General features: G+C 39.4%; 2 protein-coding genes across 6 annotated transcripts in view; one reads left to right on the top strand and one right to left on the bottom strand.

The window, feature by feature from the left end:
• Nucleotides 1–4,238: 4,238 nt before the first annotated feature.
• LOC102782906 (snake venom 5'-nucleotidase-like) lies at nt 4,239–21,952 on the top strand. Its single transcript, XM_006809773.3, has 9 exons — nt 4,239–4,628; nt 4,814–5,033; nt 5,313–5,501; nt 5,679–5,876; nt 12,273–12,427; nt 12,620–12,728; nt 12,833–12,982; nt 13,633–13,833; nt 17,615–21,952. The coding sequence occupies exons 1-9, from the start codon at nt 4,239–4,241 to the stop codon at nt 17,770–17,772; spliced, it is 1,770 nt and encodes a 589-aa protein (XP_006809836.3). The 3' UTR covers nt 17,773–21,952.
• Nucleotides 19,153–25,117, bottom strand: part of LOC102783199 (sorting nexin-14-like) — a 23,237-nt gene continuing 17,272 nt past the window's right edge. For 4 of the 5 annotated variants that reach the window (XM_006809774.3, XM_006809777.3, XM_006809776.3 and 1 more), the window contains 5 exons: nt 21,339–21,503; nt 21,139–21,234; nt 20,919–21,010; nt 20,518–20,574; nt 19,153–19,396 (listed from right to left, as the gene is read on the bottom strand). In XM_006809774.3, coding sequence (XP_006809837.1) covers nt 19,355–19,396; nt 20,518–20,574; nt 20,919–21,010; nt 21,139–21,234; nt 21,339–21,503 — 452 coding nt within the window. In that variant the 3' untranslated portion in view covers nt 19,153–19,354. The remainder of the gene's footprint in view (nt 19,397–20,517; nt 20,575–20,918; nt 21,011–21,138; nt 21,235–21,338; nt 21,504–25,117) is intronic. The other variant, XM_006809775.3, reaches the window with a different exon arrangement.

Here is a 25,117-nt window from a genome sequence, read left to right as displayed (position 1 = left end):
CCTTAGCTTCAGTTTGCCTTTAGTTTGACCAACTAATATTCACTGTAACTATGCTGAACAAAACTCCAGCTGTTAAGAAAAAGGGGAATAAAAGAGAGTTTGACTGTTGAACTGTTTAAAAGCTTTTTATTCCTCAGCCATCCTTAACAGACAAAAACCCAAATGAAATTAGCTGGTGGTTAAATGTGTGACACAAAATGTCTATACCAACAGAGATTTAAAAGAAAATCTAGTTGCGTTATTGCAGCAGGAGTCTAGTCTGTGTGATGTCCTTCAGCTGTTATCATGACTGTGTCAAGGAGCTGCAACATGGATACAAATAATGAAAGAATTAAAGCTGTGCAGGGACTCGGTAGATTGTATCATCGTCTACATTCATCAAACCTGGTGTCATACCCAAGTTTATTATGTTCATTCAGTAAAGTGCTGCTTGCAACGAACTTGTAATATTACTGCAGTCACACAAACACCTTTACAGCTGAATGTTTCTCTCAGAAAGATGACCTTGCACAGAGTGAGACAGAGAAAGCCAGCAACACAGTTTTTGACTTTCGGCTGGTGACTGTGGCTCCATCCACACATACATGGGTATTTTTTAAGCCAGATTTTCTGCTTTAGTATTGCGTAAGTATTCTAAGGGCCTCGCATAATCAATGTTTGAAACAATATATGAGAGAAGATTTTTTTTCATGGGTTTACCTCAGTTTAACTGATTGAACGGTGAAACATCCTGACTAGCCAGTTTAAAAATCAACCTCCTGCTGACTAGGACATTTAAGAGAGAATAGCCTTTTATTGTCATTGTACATGTACAATGAAATTATGGCAGTATGGAATCAGGTATTTTAAAAAAAAGTCATCTCAAGTCACCAACTTTATCAAACTAACATTTTCTGGTTGGTAGGTACTTTTTGGGTTTGTTTTGTTCTCACTGAAAACAGCTTCCTTCCTCATTTCCTTTCAGAAATGAGTGATCCAACACATACACCCAGAAATGCAAAACAATGGTGTGAAAGACTAAACTGCTCTGAACGGTTGGGGAGGAAAACACAGATTAGTGCAGCTTTAATTGAAATGCTGCAAAAGTAATTAAGAGCAGGCTGTTCTGTCGACCTGCTAAAGACACTTCATTTCACTCTTACATAGTTGCACTTTCTCCATCAAGTCCATCAAGAGCACTTTTTGAGGCAACCGTTTAGTTATTGTGGTCAATTCTTTTTATTCGTGATAAATGACAGCTGTAGCAGCCGAGGCCAAATGGGGCAAACCCGAACCAGGGCAGATCCCTTGTTGTCGTGAGTGTCAACCCTCCCTCTCTACCTACCCGAAATTACTGCTGCGGGGAACTGCTCCTTCTTATCCAAGTGTTTATGACATGAGACACAAGAGAAGTGACAAAGCTGAGCAGCTAGGTCAGCCACGTTTGGAAACTGGAGCCTTAAATAATTCCCAACTGCTGAAGTAAATATATATAGCTCATACAAAGAAGAGCTATTGTATTAAGACCCGATATGCACCGAAGTGCTACATGAATAATACTGAAGTAACCTGAAATCTATTTCCATAAGATAGTTCATCATAAAATGCATATTTTTATACATTTGTACAAACAAAAAATACTTATTTTTCTTATTCTTAGAGATTATGTAACAGATTTATTTGTTATATTGCAATCACATTAGAGTTTCTACTACTCCAAAGAGCATGGCAAAGGAAAAAGAAAGCATCTATATATACAGCACAGTATGATCTTATGGATGTCATAAATTACAGAAACAACAATTAAATATTGCAGAAATAATAATATAATAAAATGATGTGTGCAAGAGTGAAATGTGATGACTTCTTTCACTGCTTTGTATGATCTGAAGGCTGGACTGGAGTACTATGAGAAACTCAAATATAGGACACATGTTGAGCAGCAGAGTGTGTCCCACTGCAGCTTGCTCCAGTCGGGTCTGATGGGATATGGTGCATTCTGCTCTGCCAATCGGCTCTCGAAGGTCTCCATCTAAAAATGTATTGGGAGAGGTACTATTTACAACTGGAGGCTCGCTTGGCTCAAACTTTCCAAATCCGATGATCATATGAAGGCGTGATCGCCACCATGTAGGGGATTGTGCCACTTTTTGGAAGGATGTGTCCCATTTTTTAGGAGACCCTCACTGTGCAGATTCTGTAGGTCGCTGAAGTGAAGCATTTCAGCATGCGACTGAGGCAAAAGAGGAAAGAACGTCTGCTCTAAATACAGTGTGTAAATCACTTTTTTTATTCCCTGGAGGAAAATATGACAGGGAAAGAGCTAAGTGGTGATTATAACTGTTGACTGCTAAGGTTGGTGTTACTGCGGTCAGACTCATTTTAGCTGAAGTGGAAGCAGACAAATCCATTTAAAAACTGAATATCCAGATAGGGAATTCACTTTGACCAGTAACTGGTTTTATCAGCCCTTTTAAAAGCTGGAACCAATCCATACTTTTAGCAGGAAAGGTAAGATGCATTTAGAAGTGGTAAGATAAGATAAGATAAGATAAAACTTTATTCATCCCTCGGGTGGGTTCCTCTGGGAAATTTGTTAAAGATTGGTAAAGATGGTATTGGTAAAGATTCTGCAGTAAGATGCAGAATAGTATGCACAATGCACATCGTTCTCTTTCATGCCACTACAGTGTCACAGATGGCCTCATTTTAAAATGAAAGGAGGGCTAGCTTGGGAGACAGACTGCAAACATTTTTAGGGGCATGCCGCTCAGAGATATGTGGAGAAGAATAAGACCTTATAATGTAAGTATGTGAGGTGAGATTTACTGGATTTACTGCCTCCTGGAGGTATAGGCTGTCTGATTTTGAGTGTGTATGTTTGCTTACACGCTCTATGTGTGAGGCTTGTGTGGTGAAAGAGACGTGGGGTGACAGCATGAAGAGGTGAGCAGCCTAATCCTCTGTGGGCAGACAAGTGCTAATAGCACACATCAGTGCTGGTGCGGGTGAAGCCTCGGGGAGTGTTAAAACGAGAGGTTATTGAGCAGGACAGACACAGGGTTCATGCTTGGAACAAGCATGGCTGAAATTGCATCAGCATATCAGCAGTATCTAAAAATCAAGGCTTGGAGAAACGTGCTAGAAATGCAGGATATGTGAACTGGAGCTACACATTTCAGGAACAATGTGCATGAGACTGCATGAACAAAACACTTCTCTGCTCATTTCCAGTGAAGACCCACTTTCATCAAAGAGTATTTGCCCACTCTGAGCTCCAGATCCTGAAAGTTTGCTCGTCATTAAAAAATAAACGATACTTACAAAAAAATGTTATCAGCGATAATAGATAGATAGATAGATAGATAGATAGATAGATAGATAGATAGATAGATAGATAGAAAGAAAGAATAGTGGTTTACCCTTGAGGTACTTTCTATTTATCTGTGAACAGGTCGGTGTTAAGTGGGTTAACAAACATTAACCTGGAAATGGTCAGGTGCAAGGATTGTATAGGCAAGATTTGAAAGCTCTTGAAATCCTGGCAAACATTTGGCAAACAAATTTGAAGAGAGTCACGGTGCTCGTTGTAACTCATTATTTTTAAATGTTTTTGTCCTTATTTGTCCACTAAGGGGAGCTGGTGGGTGAAGGGCATGTAAGAAATCTGATGACTTCTTTCACTGCTTTGTATGATCTGAAGGCTGGACTGGAGTACAGTGAGAAACTCAAATATAGGACACATGTTGAGCGACATTCAATAGTCAGAATATACAGTTTGCATAATGTAAGAAGTCATTCACTGCTGGAAAACACTTTAAACAATAGAGTGTGGTTAGTTATGTCATGTTGTGTTATGTGATGTACAAAAGTACTGGATAAAAAACATACTGAAGTCAGTACTACGGAACACAAGAGTAATGTTGTACATGTACAACATTACTCTTCTGTGTACTGGAATGACAGCATGCAGCTTGTGTCTTTGCATAGATGCTGTATGTGACAGCCTAACTGACAGCCTGTATAAAAAGGATAACTTGACATTGTTTCACCTGGACAGACACACACACACTGCAAACTTTCTAAGCTGTTGTGTTCTGCTAATCAGTACTCAAGTCTAATAAAACGACAAAAGACAAAACGACAGTTTATAAAATTTACAGTTTATAAAACTTACAGAACGCTTTCTCTCACTAATTTTCTATATCGGAATTTCCTGGACTTTTCCCTCCCTCTGTACTAAGCCGACGCCTCCTTCAATGTGCTATATATTCTTGGTCACAAATGCGGTTTTTACGCACGAAGACATCATGGGTTTCCGTTCGTCTCGGCGCGCTCTCTTGACCTCACTCTGCCTCATTTTAAACTGCTGGAGCGGAGCGTCGACCTTCGAGCTGACAATACTCCACACCAATGACAACCATGCACGAATCGAGGAGACCGGCAAGGACTCGGGAAAGTGTCGAACAGAGCGTCCCTGCTTCGCTGGTGTGGCCAGGAGGTTCACGAAAGTGACCGAGATCAGAAAAAAAGAGACGAACGTGGTGTTTCTGGATGCTGGAGACCAATTCCAAGGGACTATCTGGTTCAACTACTATAAAGGCGCTGAAGCCGCACACTTTATGAACAAACTTGGTTATGATGTTATGGCAAGTATTCTTTTAATTTCTATGTCGTTTGGAAACTTTTTGTGTGTTAAAGTGGGTCAAGTTTGTATTTTTTGAAGATAAGTTTCTTTAAAAAGTAAATTATGTGTTCATTTTTAAATTTTAGTAAATCATTATATTTAATGAGTTAATAAAGTAGTTGAAGTTCTTTTTTTTTTGTCACATAGGCTTTTGGAAATCACGAGTTTGACAATGGAGTGGAGGGTCTCATTCAACCCTTTCTCCAGAATATAAATTTCTCTGTGGTCAGTGCAAACATTAAACCCGACCAAACCCCGGCAGAGCTTCATAAATACTACAGTCCCTACAAAGTTATCAGTGTGGGCTCAGAGAAAGTGGCTGTGGTTGGCTATACCTCAGCAGAGACGCCATTCTTATCCATGCCAGGTAAATCTGTTCCAATAATGTCCCGCCCAATGCCCATGCTTTGTTTTTCCAGTTCGTGGATGAAGCTGGATTACAATCAGGATAATTTCACTCAAATAAAACTCTCTTTCTTTATAAAGCGTCGCTGATTGTTGGTGTTTTCAGCTACATTACCAGATGTCTTGCCTTGTAATTACAACTTTCAAATTGTTACCCAGTATTTAGACGTTTTATTCACCAGTGTTTTGAAATGTGCACTGCTTGCTTGCACCCATTTCCCCTATTTCCTGTGCGTGTTAGGCAAACATCTCAAGTTCAAAGATGAGGTGGAGTCACTTCAAGCTCAAGTAAATGAGCTGGAAAGTCTGGGCTATAATAAAATCATTGCCCTGGGACACTCTGGTTTTGTTGTGGATCAAGACATAGCGAGACACGTGAGAGGGGTGGACGTTGTTGTTGGAGGGCATACCAACACGTTCCTCTACACAGGTATCTCTATCCTGTTCTGTTGTTATTTATCATAGTGTTTATCCAGCTGTCTCCAGACACAAAAACTGCATTTCACACATGCAACAAACCAATTTAAAGGAATGGCATGCTTTTAACCTCACTATAATAGAAAGAAAGAACCACTTAGGCTACAAACCACATTTTCTTTCTCTGCAGGAACGCCCCCATCTTCCGAAATGCCAGCTGGCCCATATCCTTTTATAGTAAAATCCAGCCATGGAAGAGACGTGCCAGTGGTCCAGGCTTATGCCTTTGGGAAATATCTTGGACACTTAAAAGTCACTTTTGATGATGCTGGCAATGTCATCAAAGCCGTTGGAAATCCCATCCTAATGGACAGCAGCATACCTCAAGGTAGACTAAAATATCAGATTACACTGTACACATGTTACTGTTTGAAAAGTCAAAGCCATTCACTGAACCAAATAAGATTTTATCATGTTAAAATTTCTCAGTGTTCTTGTAAGCGTATTAAGGATTTGGGAAATGAGGCGAAAGTTTTATCTCTGTGAACACAAAAGAAATTGGATGTAATCAGAAGCGGCAATGAGACTAAATTACTCTGAAAGAGAGAGAAAACATTTTTAAAAGCTGGGTAAGCTCTTTAGTAAGCATTCCTGCTCCTGACACAGAACATGAACTTCAGTGATCATTTCTTATCTCATATTTGTTTACATTACCAGGTAACTTGTTATTACTGGTATTTGATGCACACACCCATCCTTGAGTGGTGGAAAATGTCTGCACATACTTACAGCAAAGTGGGGCAAAATTGCATTGGCCAAGACTCATCACAATATCAACAAATCTTCTGTCATTTGCTGACAGTTGAACATCCAGTGGCACATAGAGGTAAAAACTGCTTTAGCTCATTTGTCTCAGTATGAAAAGAATAACAAAAACACAACACAGGACTCAGGCTCTCCCATCATATCCATTTTCTAGTAAAAGTTTACATGTGCTCACACAAATAAGAACTTTAACATTACTTACCTTTTTGAAAGATACTTTTTGTTGTTTAATGAAGTGCATTATACTCATTAAATGAAACTAGTTAGCACCTTATATCTTATATAATCTATGAATATATGTTGCAGCCACTTTCTTGGGTACAACTACTCATTAACACAAATATCTAATCATCCAATGACTTGTTTTGTTTTTATTTTTGTTTTGTTTTTTTGTTTTTGTTTTTTGCCTGTCCTGTTTGGTTCTTCAGCCGTCAGAATTGGTGTCTGAAGGCCAACAAAGATACCCAATGGATTTACTTTACCAAGTGGATCATCACTTGCCGTATTGGTCCATTTGATCGACTTTTGTTGTTATTATTCATTTTATTTTCAGCTGTTACAAACAGGACAGACATACCTAGGGGATAGGAAAGGGAGAAAGAAAGATGAAGGAGAAGAAAAACAGAGGGGAAGAGAGACAGTGAGAAAGGTCACTTAAAAAGAAATGCAAATCTGTGCATTTTGACATGTAGACATGGTTAAGATGACCTGCTGAAGTTCTAAGTGAGCACCAGAGTGAAAAAGAAATGTGATTTAAGTGACGTTGAATGTGGGTTGGTCCCACAAGAGCGTCTGGCTGCAGCCACTGGGGAGCGCCATATTGCGACCTCCACACTAACCGGAAACACGTGACCTCCACACTAACCGGAAACACGTAGCTTCAGTTAAATCGACTTTGACAGCTAAAACGAAATTGTGTTTTTTTTTTTACTATTCATGCTGCTGATAAATAAAATTGGTTCTAAGTGTTTTTTTTTTAACACTCTGGGTTTGTTAAAAAAATCACCATCCTTTCAGCTTGTTCGTGGCAAAAGTGTCCATGTGTTATGTTTTTGTTTCTTTGCTACTTTTTCTGCATAAAGGTTTTTTCATAAATATAAACTAGTCATAACTTTTTACATTTTTAATCCTTCAAACACCTTTTTCTAGTACAATGCACGTGTTTGAAGACAACCTCAAAACTCACCATTCCATATATCAGCAGTGCTACTGGAAATTATTGTACAGTCGTCCCTCACTATAACGCGGTTCACCTTTTGCGGACTGTTTCGCTGATTTTTTTTTCTTTTTTTCTTTTTTACAGTGCATTGTGTTGTGCGTTCTGATTGCTGTAGACCAACCTAGTACAGTGTCTCCTGTACAGCAGCGGTCCGTTGAGTCGGTTTCCCTGGGTCTTTTCCCGTGTTGTGGTCGTGTGTCTTATTTTGAAAGAACTATTTACGCGTTACCATAGCGACCAGAGAGCATCAAGAAGCAGAGAGGAGGACGTTACTCGCAATGTTGTTGGCGTATTTCAGGAGGACGCTGCTCATAAAGTTACACAATTACACAGCCGAATTCGCGTTTGTTATTATATTTTCAGAATACCACCGTTTTTGTCTTTGTTTGTATCATTTTATTTTGTCGTATTTATCTGCAACACCTTAAAGGCCGGTCCGTGAAAATATTGTCTGACATTAAACTGGTCCGTGGTGCAAAAAAGGTTGCGGACCACTACTGTGCACAGAATGCATTTAGCTTGTCGAATTTATATAAATCTGCCCACGAAACGTTTTGCACGGTTTCGTTTTATAATACTGGACTTTTCTATGATGGGTTGAACTTTACGAGTGTTTAAACAAAAGAGAAAAGTGTGAAAAGGTTCATGCATGTCTGAGGAAAGTGTATAAAGCATGTAGTGAGAGGTTTTACAGTCTTAAAACATTTTTAATAATTGTAAAAAAAATATAGTTGCCTACTTCGCGTAGCGAATGTAACTCCCGCGATAAACGAGGGACTGCTGTATTATTAATAGTAGAGTCTGGGACATCTAATTGATTAACATCCACATTGATTATCATGCACTATTATTTTTGTTCAAGGAGAGCAAAAACTATAAAACTCTCTCTCAGCTTGTTCGTTGCCAAAAATGGCCACTTTTGTGTATGTTCGAAAAATGCTGTAAAATGTGTATTTATTAAAACATTTATCTACTTTTACCGACTCTTTAAATTAGCTCCAGTCCTTTTCATCAAAACCAAAATTTTATCTACATTCTTTTTTTACTCTTCAAATGCCAGTTAGGTTATATATAGTACCAGTAACGTTTCAGATAAAAAGGTGATAAAGTCCTAATGGTTTCATAAATCTTCCTATTTTTTTTATTTTTTTTTTTCATATAAGCATCGGGGACAAGGCTGTCTTGCAATTGTTGAGGTTCACTAGTGTGCACCCTATTTCTTCCAGGATCACTCTTCATTTGTAGGTTTTAGTGGACTCTTAGTACTGTGAAGTGATTTTCATGGGACAAAGGCTTGTATTCCAAGATCTGGGAGATTGTAGAAATGAGCAGTGATGCCCTTCTTACCATCTTTCCAGAAAAATAAGTGATCTGGAAGCTGTTAGGCTTACTTACAGCAGCAGCACTTTCTGTACCTGCATAAAGTCCAGGACACATTTACTAACAGTATGTGTTGCTGTATGTGCTGCAGCTTTGAATCTTTTATTAATATATATTTTGTTAATATTTTGGCTATGGTGTCTTGTTATGAAATGCAGAGTAAAAGTGTTAGCATGCGGTCAAAGCTAAGTTTGACTGGGAAACTCAAAGCTCAATAGTCTGTAGCAACAAAAATTCACTGCAGCCTGTGTAATATTTGATGCGTCATAATTTATTCCAGTCTGTCTTGCAAATACATGTTTGCGTTGCAATGTCATGCACAAACACACACAACTATTAGATCCTTAAGATCAAACATGTGTCATTCTTTTGATCCACTGCAGTGTAGTAGTCACACACAAAAAAGAAGTGAAGTGGCCAAGAATGGCCAGGATAGAGCCCAGAGGGTTAACACATAAATGTTAATAGCAACTGTAAGCTTTTTACTTTACTTTACTTTACGTTACAAGTATAAACAATGCTGTTACATTTACACTAACATTTTTTACTATAAGTATGGACATAAAACAAGCTTATTATAAAATGTTGTTCACTTAATTGGAATTCTGTACACTGAAAAAAAAACAGCCAGTGCCTTCATCTGTCCATTAAGTGTCAAACATCTCATTGACCTGTAGTCATTTAAAAAGAGCTCCATGTCCTCTGCAAACTGAAAAACAAAGAAGAAGAAGTCCCTCTACACAAAAACACTGCAGATGACAGGCCAGGCAAACATCTATTGATCTGTTTGAATGCCTCCTCATCATGTCAGCCTTGAAGTTTTTTTGTAAGAAGACTAAGACCACAGTGAGGGCATTTCATTTCCATGGACTTTCCACAAGCCACAGTTTCATTTAGCACAGAGGGTAGAGCACATGAATGTTCTACCCAAGATTCAGAAAATGGTTTAGATGCTGGAGACAAGACATCGAGGGGGAGATGGGGCTCCACAGAGAGTTCAGTGGGGAGCAGTCCTGATTGCTGACATGACAATAATTGACTTGCCATATCCCCACGCTGTATGACTGTCATGTTGCAGACAGGGCAGTGAAAGTGCACCGGCATATCATTTTGTCTGTAAGAGAGAAAAAAAAAGAAGAAAAACAACAATATGTAATTTAAATGCAGTTGTATAGAATGCAATCAGTTTATCTAACAATCAGATTGTACATATTAACAAAAATATCCAAGCCATCCTTAATAATGAAAGCAAAATGGTGTGGATCACAAAAGCTGTCAGGAAATGTGGTGAACAAGAAAGAAAATATTTAATGAAAACACACTTTTTGCTGATGAATGCACTGAACTGTACAATGTGAAAAGCAACATTTAAGTCAACAAAGAGACTGCAGAGGTGCTGAAAAAGGGCATATTTATAACTTTAACTATGAGGTATATTTAATACCAACAGACCTTTGAAAGGCAAAGCATTTTTAATGTGTCCATTTATTTGCTCCTCAATCTTTGCCCTGACAGTAGGGCTGAAAGTGGGGCACAGAGGGCAGTGAAACAGCCTACACGTGGTGCATTCCTGCAATTCTGGCTTGGAGGCAGAATTCCAATTTGATATGTGCATCTAAAACAGAGAGAAAAACAGATAAACACCATATACACGTTTAAGTTCAGGTTTTAGCAGAAATAACACGTTACAGTGAGCATGTAAGAGATTTGGGGAGACAATTCTTTACAAAAACATAATTTACCAGAAACTTTTATTTGTGACATACGTATCTATTGACATATAACAGATAATTTAACAAAGGCTAACTAAAATCTGGGCAATAAAAAAGCAGAACAGAATGGGATAGAGAATATTAGTATTTATAAATCTCTTTGTGACAAACTTTACAATGTTGATGCAGGTGGAATGAGAGACATGAATAAAGCACAATATGCAGTAAATGGAACAATGTGCATTGATGTCAGACAGTAAAAAGCAGTGAAGTGAATTTGTTCAATAGCAAGCAAAAATCAAATACGTTTGAAAGGGACCACTAGTCAGAGGTGTTAAAAGTGCATATAAAGTGCACATTCCTTACTTAAGTTTAGATACCTCGGGGGTCTGACCGTTGTTGTAACGCTAACAAAGTGCCAACATCAGTGTAAGCAAAGTAGATGATTCCTAGAATTATATAATTATTAACAGCAAATTTATAAATGGAAGACTCTGTACCCACCTTTACGGTCGATTTGCAAGGTTAATGATCCAAACTTACTTGAATTCTCTAAAAATGACATTATCTTTGGTTCTCTAAGAAAAGAAAAGAAGCTTGAAAATGTTTTAAATGTAATAATTATTATGGGGAAATTCTTCATTCACAAATGTCGTTTTCTGAAAACAAAGCCGTCCTTTTTTAATTTTCACAAAGAACTCTGCCTCTTCCTCTCATCTGTTAAATTTATGGACAAAAAACAAGCTCTGGTTCTGAATCATATGATTATCGAACTAGATCTGCTAGAAAACCCCTAAGGTATAATGTCTTTTTTTTTCTTTGTTTGTTTGTTTTCTGTTGTTGTTGTTGTTTTGTTTGTTTGCTTTGATTCTGTTTGGGGTTTGATTTTATTTATTTATTTGTTGTTGTTTGTACTTCCTGTTCATTATCTATCTTCTATATGCTGGAATTCAGCCTGTTCTGATACTATTTCATGTTGGGAAAATAGAATCTTTGTAGAGATTGCCATAATTGTTGTACATTTCTGTGCAAATTAAAAAGAGAAAAAAAAGGTTAATGATCCATGCAGGAACGAGACAAAAAAAAAATCCATGCGGGAATGTATTTCCGCCTACTGTGGAGGTCACGTGTTTCCGGTTAGTGTGGAGGTCACGTGTTTCCGGTTACTGTGGAGGTCCCAATCCGGCACTCCCCAGTGGCTGCAGCCAGACCCTTCTCAGGTTGGTTGGCACATGGACTCGGCTTACTATTATAGAAAATGCTGATGTATTGGGATTTTCCCACCTAAGCTTCCTTTCCCGTACAGCCAGGCTTACAGAGACAGTAACAGTAACAATCACCACTTGTTACAACCAAGATCTGCAGGACATGTTGAACCTTGAAGCAGATGGCTACAGCAGCAATATGTGATTCAATATGACATTGTAACTATGATTTGCAATCTCATATTGAAAAAGTGGAGTTGTTTCTTGCTTTACAAATGCAATGTTACCATATTTGTGTAAATTCTTCATTAGAGATCCAGGATCATCTATTTACTCTCAGGAATACTCAAAATACAATAATCTAGACTTTTTTTTTCTCCAAATCCTTTAGTCACGATCTGTGGGGTTTTTTTTTTCTTCTTCTTTGTTTTGTTTTGTTTCAGATGCGGAGATCCTTGCTGATGTTAATAAGTGGAAAACAGACTTGGCTCAATACTCGACTAAGTACGTGGGCCAAACCTTAGTCTACCTCAACGGGTCATTTGAAGAGTGCCGATTTCGGGAGTGTAACCTGGGAAACCTAATCTGTGATGCCATGGTAATAGTTACAGGCATTTTTCACTTAGTTAACATGAGTTAAGTGTGAATTAGTGGTTATAAAAGGACTGCGTGTGAGTTTTAAGGAAGGTGATTGATCTTAACAGATATTTATGATGATAAAAGGTGATGACAAACAGACACAAGCAAAGAGAATTTCTCTGTCATATAATACGTCTTTTTGCATTTACAGGTGTATCACAATATGAGGTATTCAGCTGGGGAGCAGTGGAATCATGTAAGCTTGTGTATGATGAATAGTGGGGGCATACGGACAGCGATAAACGAACGCTACAGAAATGGTAGGAGATTCTTTTTTTCCTTTGTGCAGAATTGCAGAGTTCTTAATTCACATTGAAGTGTTTTGTAATCTGCTGTTATTTACCTTTATATGTTGTCCTTTTAGGCTCCATAACAATGGAGGAGATCGTCAACGTGTTACCATTTGGAGGAACCTTTGACTTGGTCCAAATAAAAGGCTCAACAATAAAAAAGGCATTTGAACACTCTGTTCACAGATATGGAAGAAAGACTGGAGAATTTCTTCAGGTCTCAGGTCTGCGCTCCTCTGCTAACACAGAATAGTTTAATAATCTTTTATAACAAAGGGTTAGAAATACATTTCTAACATGTGCTTACAAAAGTTGCACTGAAAGCATTGCTCAGCTGCAGGTGTGCCTAGTTTTGTAACAGGACATTAAATAGCATGTTATATGAATCAGTTCCTAAAGTAACCGTAATGCACATGTGTATTTAGTGCAGTGTGAAAACAATAATCAGTGGCTTTATGAGGTAGTTCAGGTAGTGTTTGTTGTCTCATCTTAGTAGACCACCCGCTGTCTCCAGCCTTACACTAAACATAAAATGCTGTTGATGTTCTCCCAAAAGTAAACAGGACTGTGGCAGGGCGTGGTTCGTGGCGATGCTGCGGGGGAGGCTGATACACCTGAGCTCAGTCAGCTCATCACGCCTCCCCTGCATGAAAGAAGAATGAACTGGGTCCTGACGTTGTTGTTGTTGTTGTGTACGTGTGGCTGGCGGCTGGAAAGCTGCAGCCGAGAGTTGTAGAGAACAACAAGTGGTAAAAAAGAGAGTGAAACGTGTGAAGAATGTGGTCGAGTTTGTCATTGCATCGCATGCCACAAGGACACACTAGACTCTTTATATAAATGTAAACACTATGCCATTTTTCCCTTAAATTTCCAGGCATTCATGTTGAGTACGACCTCTCCAAGCCAGTGAACCAGCGTGTAGCATCGCTGTCATTGCTCTGCACAGAGTGCCGCGTGCCCAAGTATGAACCATTAGACCCACAGAAGACATACACCGTGGTCATGCCTTCATACATCGTGGGTGGAGGCGATAACTTTACAATGATTAAGACGGAGTTACTGAAACATAATTCAGGTGGGTGGCAGACTTGTTCTAAATTTATAAGCAGTTTACCTCAGTATATCAGGGGCACTTAGAAGGACCTTTACTGCATCCAGCACCAGCATCCTCTTAGTCAAAAATCACACTGACCTCATTAAAAAATGACATTTTCAATTCAAAAGGTCAAAGGTCAACCTCACACTAACATCCCTAACATCATAATCAACTCGTAGCAAAGTACCTAGCAGCTGTGAGATCCCTCTACAGCAGGGGTGTCAAACTCAAATACACAGTGGGCCAAAATTCAAAACTGGAACAAAGTCACGGGCTAACATTAATATTTATTGAAAAAAAAAATCTTCCTCTAGATATAAGAATGAATCTTTTCTTATGGACTCAAACAAGTTTTGCTGAAAAACTGAATATGGAACAAGCAAAGCTTAATACTAAACAATATATATATTAGCTGTATAATACCAGTAGGCCAGCTCTAATAGTAATTTGGTATGGCTTTGTGGGCCAAATGTAATTAGGCTGCGGGCCAAATTTGGCCCGCGGGCCAGAGTTTGACACCTATGCTCTACAGTTTCCCTTTTCTTGTTTTGCATAAGGCACAAGTTTTTCTACTTTGGAAAATTAATGACATCTTTTTGTCATAAAACCTTCGTTACTCATCTTGGTTACCGGATACACGTCTTTGGTCAAATCAAATGCAAACGTGTTAGTTTCAGTGCACCTTTGTGAGCTGGATGGATACGCTTACACGCCCTATGGGCTCGCTTTAATGTTCGATGTTGGAAAAGTCATGTTAGCAACTGTTCTGTTGTTTTTCCCTCGCCTTTGTGCATCCATCAAACTGCAGATAACGGTATTTCCACGCAATTGACATAACAGCACTCTTTGCATACATTTTGTTCTTATCGTGAAGCCAAAGTATTTTGAAAGAAAACACAATCAAAAGTTATCTGCATATCTTTATTTTTTTTTTTTTTTTTTTTTTTTTTTTTTTTTGCCTGTCCCATTTGGTTCTTTAGCCGTCAGAATTGTTGTCTGAAGACCAACAAGGATACCCAATGGATTTATTTTGCCAAATGGATCATCATGGCATTGCCGTATTGGTCCATTTGATCGACCTTTGTTTTTATTATTTATTTTATTTTATTTTCAGTTGTTACAGACGGGACAGACATGAGTGAGGGATAGGAAAGGGAGAAAGAAAGAGGAAGGAAAAGAAAAACAGAAGGGGAGAGGGACAGTGAGAAAGGGGGGAAAAAAAATATCTCCGGGATCACCTGTTGAGAGAAAAAGAATAGAAAACAAGCAAAAAAAACAAAACAAAACAAAGCAACATACTATACACAACACCATCGCATTAATCTACCTAAGTGTAAACAGCAGTAAATACTAAATATTGAATGTTGTTGTGCAGCACGCAGGACAGACAGCGCACAATGTGCTTTGAAGTAGCAGCCAAGAAAGGTGTGATTTAAGTCTACAAACAGTGAACACCTGTGTGCACACCTGTGTGGATCGGCGCGCTTGTATTCAAATGGTTTCCCCATGTAATGGTCTGCAAGAGGATGTAGAGAGCCATAGCCCTGTCCCTCAGGGCATGAAGCAGGCATGGAGGAGATCCAGGCCCCAGACATCCAGAGGTCCCAGAGTGCAAGAGCCCAAGGAGGACCACCGGAGGGGCATCCGTGCCACCTTCATGGGAAGGGCTGAGGATACCCAGGCGAGGGGTCACCCAGTAGCCACCGGGCAGAAACTAGAGGGGGCTGCACCGGCGTGCTCGTCGGCTCCGCCGGCAGCCAGCTGTGCCAGAGTGAACCGAGCCGCAGGCACAGAGGCCGGAGGCCCGAGGGCCCTCCGCGCCCCGGAAGAGGCCTGACTGAGCAGCAGGCGTATCTTTATTTTAACATAGTTGTTGTTGCTTTGCATTGCATTGGAGGAGCGTGCATTTTAAATATCACTTTTGTGTAATTGTGGGAAGCAAAGATTGCAATTGAGATTAAAACTGATGCACAAATAATGATTATTTGTGCATATTTGTGCATCACATTTGTTTTGAGACTATCACTTGTGATACTAAATTTGGGTACTGATTTTTTATATCCTCTTCGCTGCCAGACTGAATGCTTGTGTGTTTGAAGCATCCAAGTTTAGACTTCTTCTTTGAAGGTGTTTCTGCTGCTGTGGTCCACTCCATACTCACACTCCCTTTATAAATACATATAATCTAAATATATAAATATGTATATATACCAGAACAAAGAGCTCATTTAGCAATCACTCCAAGACTTGGCAGACTGTTATAAAGTTTGCAAACTCTTTAATGTTTCATAGTCATTTGTCCCTTGCTTTTTTTCTCCCTGGGGGAATGCAACCTGAGTCATGACCATTACTGTTTTTTTAAATAAAACACAGGAAGGAACTAGACGGTGCTTTTCATGAATTAACTGGATTGTCTAAAGTGAAATTCTAACATCCTGTCCATGTTAAAATGGATGAATTCATCTGATAATGTCTAAAGTGAGAAACATTTTACGAGCGGACACTGACAATTAACTGTGGCGCACTTGTCTGTGAAACGCATGGAAATGGGGAAAAACAACATATGGAGAACACATGGAAACGCAGCCATATAACATCTGCTCTCAAGAGTTTATTCTGTGACTCAAATTCCTGCTTCCTACTTGTCTGTAAACTTGACAACACACGTTACAGTAAAATATCTCTGTAGTGGTATAGTGGAAAAGTTTTTGTTATCTTCAAGGCCGCACTAAAGAAGTAAAGAATAGCAGGATGTGGCTTGTGACATTTTCATTCCCAGCATCCCAGCCCTCAGGCTCAAATTAAACTTTTTGTTGCTAATGCACAACCAAGTCCTGCAGTGGTACTTCTGAGTACAAAAAAAATCATAAAATATGTATGTGGGGTAATCAGGTTGTTAGTTTTTAACTGTTGCAAATCGGCAACGCCTGCCTCGAGAGGGTTAAGGGTTTCTGGCACAGTTTATCGAAATATTGAAACAACCATTGGACAGTTTTGCCGTAGCGCTTTGTATTAACACTTATGATTCTGAGATTCTGAGCCTGAAAAGCTGATGATCTGCTAACTGACATAGAAATCCATTGTTTTTGAGGATGGTTGAAGAACTCATATTAACTGTGGCAAAATTTCACATAGAGGTTGGGTTTTTTTGTTTTGTTTTTTAACTTTTTTTTACCACCCATTATTCAGGGACAGAAATGAACAACAAATCAAAGCCCGCTGCAACTGTAAACTCTTTAGTTCTCGATCTTTACTCTTGGGATTCTCTCCAGCAGGGATGTTTAAATCTTTTAAATATGTTTAAGCAGTTTTCTTTAAATTTTACAAAAATCCCTCTTGAAATTGAGAATCAAGCATCATGAAGATGTTATTTATATATTTTAATGACGTAATAATAGGGCGATTGTGGCTCGAGAGTTGGGAGTTCGCCTTGTAATCAGAAGGTTGCCGGTTCGAGCCCCGGCTCGGACAGTCTCGGTCATTGTGTCCTTGGGCAAGACACTTCACCTACTGGTGTTGGCCAGAAGGGCCGATGGCGCGATATGGCAGCCTCGCTTCTGTCAGTCTGCCCCAGTCTGGCTACAACTGTAGCTGCCTCCACCAGTGTGTGAATGGGTGGATGACTGGGTGTGTAAAGCGCTTTGGGGTCCCTAGAGGGGACTAGTAAAAGCGCTATACAAATACAGGCCATTTACCAATATTGGTTCTTTTAATGCCACTTTGAGATTTTTTTTAAAAAAAATTTTGCCTTTTCTTGCAGGTGACTTGGACATTACCGTTTTTTCCAAGTACATCTCCGACATGAAGCGCGTGTTCCCTGCAGTAGAAGGGCGCATCACTTTCAGGAACTCTGCTGTCATTGCTTCATACAGTATTGGCTTGTTGCTGCTGAGTCTGTGTCTGTCTGTGACACTTTGATTGGCTTTTTACACCCTGGTAAACTGTGATAAATTGAAAAGCTCCAGGACTTGGTTAACTGTCTTTTCAGCTCGCTGCCCTCAAAGCTAACTAGAAGTCAACAGGATTACAGGTTCAGACTCGGGGTAGCCAGCATCCAGGCAGAAACTTATTATAACGCACAACGATTCAGCAATCCCCCAAAAAAGCATGAGCGACAGTCTTGTTTACTAAAACCGACACACAAATGTACCAAAAGAAACAACCTAAATATAAAAAGCAAAGTTATATTGAATGATAGAGCTTACTGATTGAAAGACGAGGGAGTGTATGAAGCTTGGTCCATTTTCTGAATGAGATTATTTTACAAAATAACAGTGGATAGTAAAAAGCACACAAAGCAACAACTATTCCAAATGATTTTCTTTAATTACCATTATTCAAATGCCTCAAAAACTGTGGTCAGGCAGAATGCACGTCATCTTTAATAAGAATGATGTTTTCATCGGGTTACAAACATGAATGCATTACTGTGTAGAAACTGTGACGACTTGTAAAAAAGCCAGTGATTTGTTGTCACGAGGACCTATTTCATCTGCATATATGCAAAGATGAAAGATTCATCTGCACTGAGTTCATGAATTTGTCAGTACATCTAAAATTCATATTTACAAAAGTGCTTTTAAAATTCTAAGGATTTACCAAAAGAAAATCTATTATTCATTGTGCATTCTGTTCATCTTGTAGTCATTCCAACATAAACTCAACTTTAGTGGGCAAATGATTGTGCTCTTTAATGAAATATTAGTATAGTGATATGTATTTGCTTGTTATGATTACTCCTTTATTAGCAGTCAGCTATTAAGCTTGTAATATTTTACATTTCTCTAAATCAAATGCCATCTTCAAACTGACATAAACCCAGCCTCAGGTTAGTGCATTCCTAGTGTTCTTCTTAAGCCCAGATAAATGAGTTGGGGTACATCAGGATGAGTATCCCATCTAAAAACTGTGCCAATTTAAATCCACTGTTTGGATCACTTGGAAAATGCAGCTGACAGTGCCTTTGCCTTCCCTCCTTATGCCTTTCCACAAGTCTTGTCTCCCTATTCCTCCTGTCTGTCCTTTGTGATTATCTGCCCACCCTGGTGCCCGCCTGTCCCCTATCTGTTGGTCTGCTGCTCATTATTCATGCTTCTGGTTTCCCTCAAGTGTAGGTTTTGGATTTTGTGTACTATGGATTTTTCCTTAGCGCAATAAAGGCTTCCCTTTTGCTGTTTATTTCCCTGCCTTGGTCATTTGTGTCCTCTCCACCTCCACCACACCTGACAAAACTGTTAAATCACTGTCTTTTACTGTTAGCTTCTACTGCTAATAATAACACAAAGAAGAAATTGTCAGTTAAATTCTGACTTTTTATTTAGTATATACTTCATGTATGTATTTATTTTACAAATTAATGACAGATGCACCAGGAGAAACCATCTGCCTTTCCTCCTGTTGTGGGAGCAGGTATCCAGATAAAGTTACTGTACATGTCAGTTATGAAAGTCTATGTGTCGGATGAGCTCGGGTATGCCAAGCATGTTGGCTCATGTTTATTTTACATCCATGGCGCCATCACAGACGTCTCCTTCTGCACCTGCTGAGAACACAAGAATGCAGGGTTAACTCAGAAGCAGATGCGTGTTGCTGTGGTTTGGTGATTTAAAGACAACGTGAAAAAGCTTTGATTGTGTACAATCACATTTCCATAAAGTTGGGACGCTGGGAAGAATAAAAATGGAATGCAGTCACATAAAGCACACCTAATTAAAAATAGAAAAACAATTTAAAAAACATAAAATGTTTATTATGGCTTCTTCTTTGCCTGATAGAGCTTTAACATGTGATTTCTGGAAGTGTTCCTGAGGACATGGTGTGATTTCCATGATTCTTTCCTGTTTTTAAAGCATTGCCACCTGAGGGTCCAAAGATGCTATATTGATTTTCAGCATTGTCCCTTGCACACAGAGATTTTTCCCAATTCCCTGATCGGTTGATGATATTATGTACTGTAGATGATGAGATATTTAAACCCTTCAAGGTTTTATATTGAGGAACATGATTCAGATATTATTCAACAATTTGTAGGGGCAGTGTTTTGCAGACTAGTGAAATTCCATCTTCTAAATGCTCTTTTTTATGCCCAATGGCCAAATAACCTCATCAGTTTTCCTCCAGCTGTTCCTTTCTAGTACCTCTTACGTTTCAAGCCTTTTGTTGCCCTCTAACCTCTGCTCTAACCTAAATGCATCCAATTAAACCATTTGATATATATATTCAAAAGCAGAAGAACAGAAATAAATCCAGACATGGGGATAGGAGTTAAACAAATTCAACATCAGAATTATGCTCATAATTTTTGAGATTTTGGTGTGACAGCTAATCTTCACTCCAATTGCAGAAGCATTACTGTAAGACTATCCAGGTAAAGGACTTTGGCATACTTATTAACGAGTGATATGTGTGTATTTCTCCACTAAAAATGCAGTTATTTAATCTTATATTCATTGAACATTGAACATCATCATGCAGTCTCATTCATTCACTTATGCAACGATTAACAATGATGTTGCTGATAGTTATTGACTGCATGTTTTTTCATTTTTCTGTTTATGTTTTGGTATTTGGGGTTTTTTGGGTGTCAGGATATATTCACACTCCGTTCTGCGGAGGATAAGAGCCTATAGATGGGTGGGTGAACAAAAATGAATATATGTTTACCTTGTTTAGCTCTGGAAAAAGTTCCTGAATGACGATGTCCAGCAGCACATATGTCAGCTGAGGAAGGCAAAGCAAAAAAGGTAGGAACAAGATGAGAAGCATTAAGGTCAGTTGTGTTTAAATAAAGATGGAAACACGACCAGTATGCAGAACGGCAGAGGAAACTGTGTTTCAGCAAACTGCATGTTACATTGCGTACCTATTATAAGGTGCGAATGTTGCATTCAGAGATATGCTGCACAGCAGGAAAATGTACACCAAGTCAATTTCATTCATATACCCATCTGTCATATACTAGCAGCTTTTTTTCATGTCCTATCACATTTCCTATCAGCGAAGTGCAAACATTCTGAGAAAGCACCGAGTGTGTCCTCGCTGTTTGCGCGTGTCTGTCCTTGTACCTGTTTGTTGAGCACTGGCTGCTGTAGTCCATCAAAGAGGAGACGCACTCCTTCATACTTGGCCTCTTCTCCGATACATTTCCCCAGAAAGTCTGAAGATAAATCAAGGACAAGCCCCCAAGCGGCAATTTAAAACTCACCACTTGTCTTGTAGGTTTAGATGACGACTACAAGTGGTCCATAAATTACAAAAGGCGACTTGGAAGAACTAAATAAATACCTGGAATATAGCTCATCATCTCCTCGAACGTCTTCTTTGCTCTCCTCTGCTTGTCTTGGGCGGGGCGAGGCGGGCTGCTTTCACAGAAAACTGAGTCTATGAGGGCAAAGGTTCAGTACATGATTTCACCTCACTTAGTTTGTTTAAAGTTCAAGATTCTCACAAACACGCAGACTCTCTTCGGTTCCTTGGCCGTGTACCTCTAAGCAGGGTGATGAGCGAGACTAGCCGGTGCTCCTGGACCACTTGGTTGAGTTTGTACTGAAGATAATAATCTGTGTAGGCTTCCAGTGTGTTCTTGAACAGGATCCTGCCACCCATTAGCAGGTGGTGCAACCAATCAGGGACACGAAAGACGACTCTGCCTAAAAATCAAGAAGAAGAGAGAGAGCACTGATCACCTACATGACCTGTCTTTTTAATATACACCAGTCAGGTATAGCATTATGACCACCTGTCTGATATTGTGTTGCTCGCAGCCCTTAAACAATCAAAGCATAGACGCTCATACCAACAAGTCCTATAAGCTGCGAGGTGAAGCCTCCATGGACTGGAGCATATCCCACAGATGCTCAACTGGACTTACATCTGGGGAATTTAGAGGCCAATTCATCACCTCAAACTTCCTGTTGTGCTTCTCAAATCATTCCTATACATTTTTCACAGCCGTCAGGGAATACAGTTTCCACACATGTCAAAGTAATATCCACACCAATGGCAGGACCCAAGGTCTATCAGCAGAACACTGCCCAAAGCACCACACTGCTTCTGCGAGTTTATACTTGCCTTCTTGCCATAGTGCATCCTGGTGTCCGGTGTTTCAATTTCAATTTCAATTTCAATTTTATTTATATAGCGCCAAATCACAACAAATGTCGCCTCAAGGCGCTTCATAGATACAGAGAAAAGCCCAACAATCATATGACCCCCTATGAGCAAGCACTTTGGCGACAGTGGGAAGGAAAAACTCCCTTTTAACAGGAAGAAACCTCCGGCAGAACCAGGCTCAGGGAGGGGCGGCCATCTGCTGCGACCGGTTGGGGTGAGAGAAGGAAGACAGGATAAAAGACATGCTGTGGAAGAGAGACAGAGATTAATAACAGATATGATTCAATACAGAGAGGTCTATTAACACATAGTGAGTGAGAAAGGTGACTGGAAAGGAAAAACTCAATGCATCATGGGAATCCCCCGGCAGCCTACATCTATTGCAGCATAACTAAGGGAGGATTCAGGGTCACCTGGTCCAGCCCTAACTATATGCTTTAGCAAAAAGGAAAGTTTTAAGCCTAATCTTAAAAGTAGAGATAGTGTCTGTCTCCCGAATCCAAACTGGAAGCTGGTTCCACAGAAGAGGGGCCTGAAAACTGAAGGCTCTCCCTCCCATTCTACTTTTAAATACTCTAGGAACAACAAGTAGGCCTGCAGAGTGGGAGCGAAGTGCTCTAATAGGGTGATATGGTACTACAAGGTCATTAAGATAAGATGGGGCCTGATTATTTAAGACCTTGTATGTGAGGAGCAGGATTTTGAATTCAATTCTGGATTTAACAGGAAGCCAATGAAGGGAAGCCAAAACAGGAGAAATATGCTCTCTCTTTCTAGTCCCTGTCAGTACTCTTGCTGCAGCATTTTGGATTAACTGAAGGCTTTTCAGTGAGTTTTTTGGACATCCTGATAATAATGAATTGCAGTAGTCCAGCCTGGAAGTAATAAATGCATGAACTAGTTTTTCAGCATCACTCTGAGACAGGATATTTCTAATTTTAGAGATGTTGCGCAAATGGAAGAACGCAGTCTTACATATTTGTTTAATATGTGCGTTGAAGGACATATCCTGGTCAAAAATGACTCCAAGGTTCCTCACAGTGTTACTGGAGGCCAAGGTAATGCCATCCAGAGTAAGAATCTGGTTAGATACCATATTTCTAAGCTTTTCAGCGCCGAGTACAATGACCTCAGTTTTATCTGAGTTAAGAAGCAGAAAGTTAGTGGCCATCCAAGTCTTTATGTCTTTAAGACATTCCTGCAGTTTAACTAATTGGTGTGTGTTATCTGGCTTTATGGACAGATAGAGCTGGGTGTCATCTGCATAGCAGTGAAAATGTATGCTATGTCTTCTAATGATGCTGCCTAGGGGAAGCATGTATAATGTAAACAGAATTGGTCCTAGCACTGAACCCTGTGGAACTCCATAATTAACCTCAGTGTGTGAAGAGGACTCTCCATTTACATGCACAAATTGGAGTCTATTAGATAGATATGATACAAACCACTGCAGTGCAATACCTGTAATACCTACAGCATGTTCTAATCGCTCTAACAGGATATTATGGTCAACAGTATCGAATGCTGCACTAAGGTCAAGAAGGACAAGCACAGAGATGAGTCCACTGTCAGAGGCCATAAGAAGATCATTTGTAACCTTCACTAAAGCTGTTTCTGTGCTGTGATGAACTCTGAAACCTGACTGAAACTCTTCAAATAAACCATTCCTCTGCAGATGATCTGTTAGCTGTTTGACAACTACTCTTTCAAGGATTTTTGATATGAAAGGAAGGTTGGAGATTGGCCTATAATTAGCTAAGACTGCTGGGTCTAGAGATGGCTTTTTGAGTAAAGGTTTAACTGCAGCCACCTTGAAGGCCTGTGGTACATAGCCGATTATTAGAGATAGGTTGATCATATATAAGATCGAAGAATTAATCAATGGCAGGACTTCTTTGAGCAGTTTTGTAGGAATGGGGTCTAAAAGACACGTTGATGGTTTGGAGGAAGTAATTATTGAAGTTAACTCAGAAAGATCGATTGGAGAAAAAGAGTCTAACTTAACATCAATGGAACTAAGAGTAGCTGTAGATAATATTACATCTGTGGGATGATTATTGGTAATTTTTTCTCTAATGATAAAAATTTTATTTGTGAAGAAGTTCATGAAGTCATCACTAGTTAACGTTAAAGGGATGGTTGGCTCAAAAGAGCTCTGACTTTTTGTCAGCCTGGCTACAGTGCTGAAGAGAAACCTGGGGTTGTTCTTATTTTCTTCAATCAGTGATGAGTAGTAAGCTGTTCTGGCTTTGCGGAGGGCTTTCTTATAAAGCAACAAACTATTTCTCCAGGCTAAATGATGATCCTCTAAATTTGTGACACGCCATTTCCTCTCCAGATTACGAGTCATCTGCTTTAGGGTACGTGTTTGACAATTATACCACGGGGTCAGGTACTTCTGATTAGAGACCTTAGTTTTCACCGGAGCTACAGTATCCAGAGTCGTACGTAGTGAGGAGGTGAAATTATTAACAAGATAATCGACCTCTGTTGGGGTAGCGTTCAGATAGCTGCTCTGCTCTGTGTTGGTACAGGGCATTGACGATGATAACAGTGGCTGGATTATATTCTTAAACTTAGTTACAGCGCTTTCAGAAATACATCTACTTTGATAAAGTCCACTCTCCACTGCTGCGTAATCAATTATTGTAAATGTAAATGTTATCAAGAAATGATCAGACAGGAGAGGGTTTTCAGGAAACACTGTTAAATGTTCAGTTTCTATGCCATATGTTAAAACAAGATCTAGAGTGTGATTAAAGTGGTGGGTGGGTTCTTTTACATTTTGAGAGAAACCAATTGAGTCTAACAACAGATTAAATGCCATGTTGAGGCTGTCATTTTTAGCATCAACATGGATGTTAAAATCACCCACAATAATTATTTTATCTGAGCTCAGAACTAAATTAGATATAAAGTCTGAGAAATCAGACAGAAACTCTGTGTAAGGCCCAGGTGGACGATAGATGATAACAAGTAAGACTGGTTTCTGAGTTTCACAGCTGGGGTGGACAATGTTAAGCATCAGGCTTTCAAATGAATTAAAAGTCTGTCTTGGTCTTTCATTAATTAATAGACTGGTGTGAAAAATTGCTGCCAAACCGCCCCCTCGACCTGTGCTTCGAGATTTCTGGTAGTTAGAATGACTCGG

This window comes from Neolamprologus brichardi, chromosome 19 (assembly GCF_056152115.1).
Source record: "Neolamprologus brichardi isolate AB-2024 chromosome 19, ASM5615211v1, whole genome shotgun sequence".
In the NCBI taxonomy this organism is placed as follows: Eukaryota; Metazoa; Chordata; class Actinopteri; order Cichliformes; family Cichlidae; genus Neolamprologus; species Neolamprologus brichardi.
This window is presented reverse-complemented; position numbering and strand designations above follow the sequence as displayed.

Bases quoted from the DNA above. Each gene is read 5' to 3' on its own strand.
- LOC102782906 (XM_006809773.3), top strand. From the start codon at position 4,239: ATGTGCTATATATTCTTGGTCACAAATGCGGTTTTTACGCACGAAGAC. The intron at 5,502-5,678 runs GTATCTCTATCC...CTTTCTCTGCAG, and splicing joins CAACACGTTCCTCTACACAG to GAACGCCCCCATCTTCCGAA. The intron at 12,729-12,832 runs GTAGGAGATTCT...TTGTCCTTTTAG, and splicing joins AAACGAACGCTACAGAAATG to GCTCCATAACAATGGAGGAG.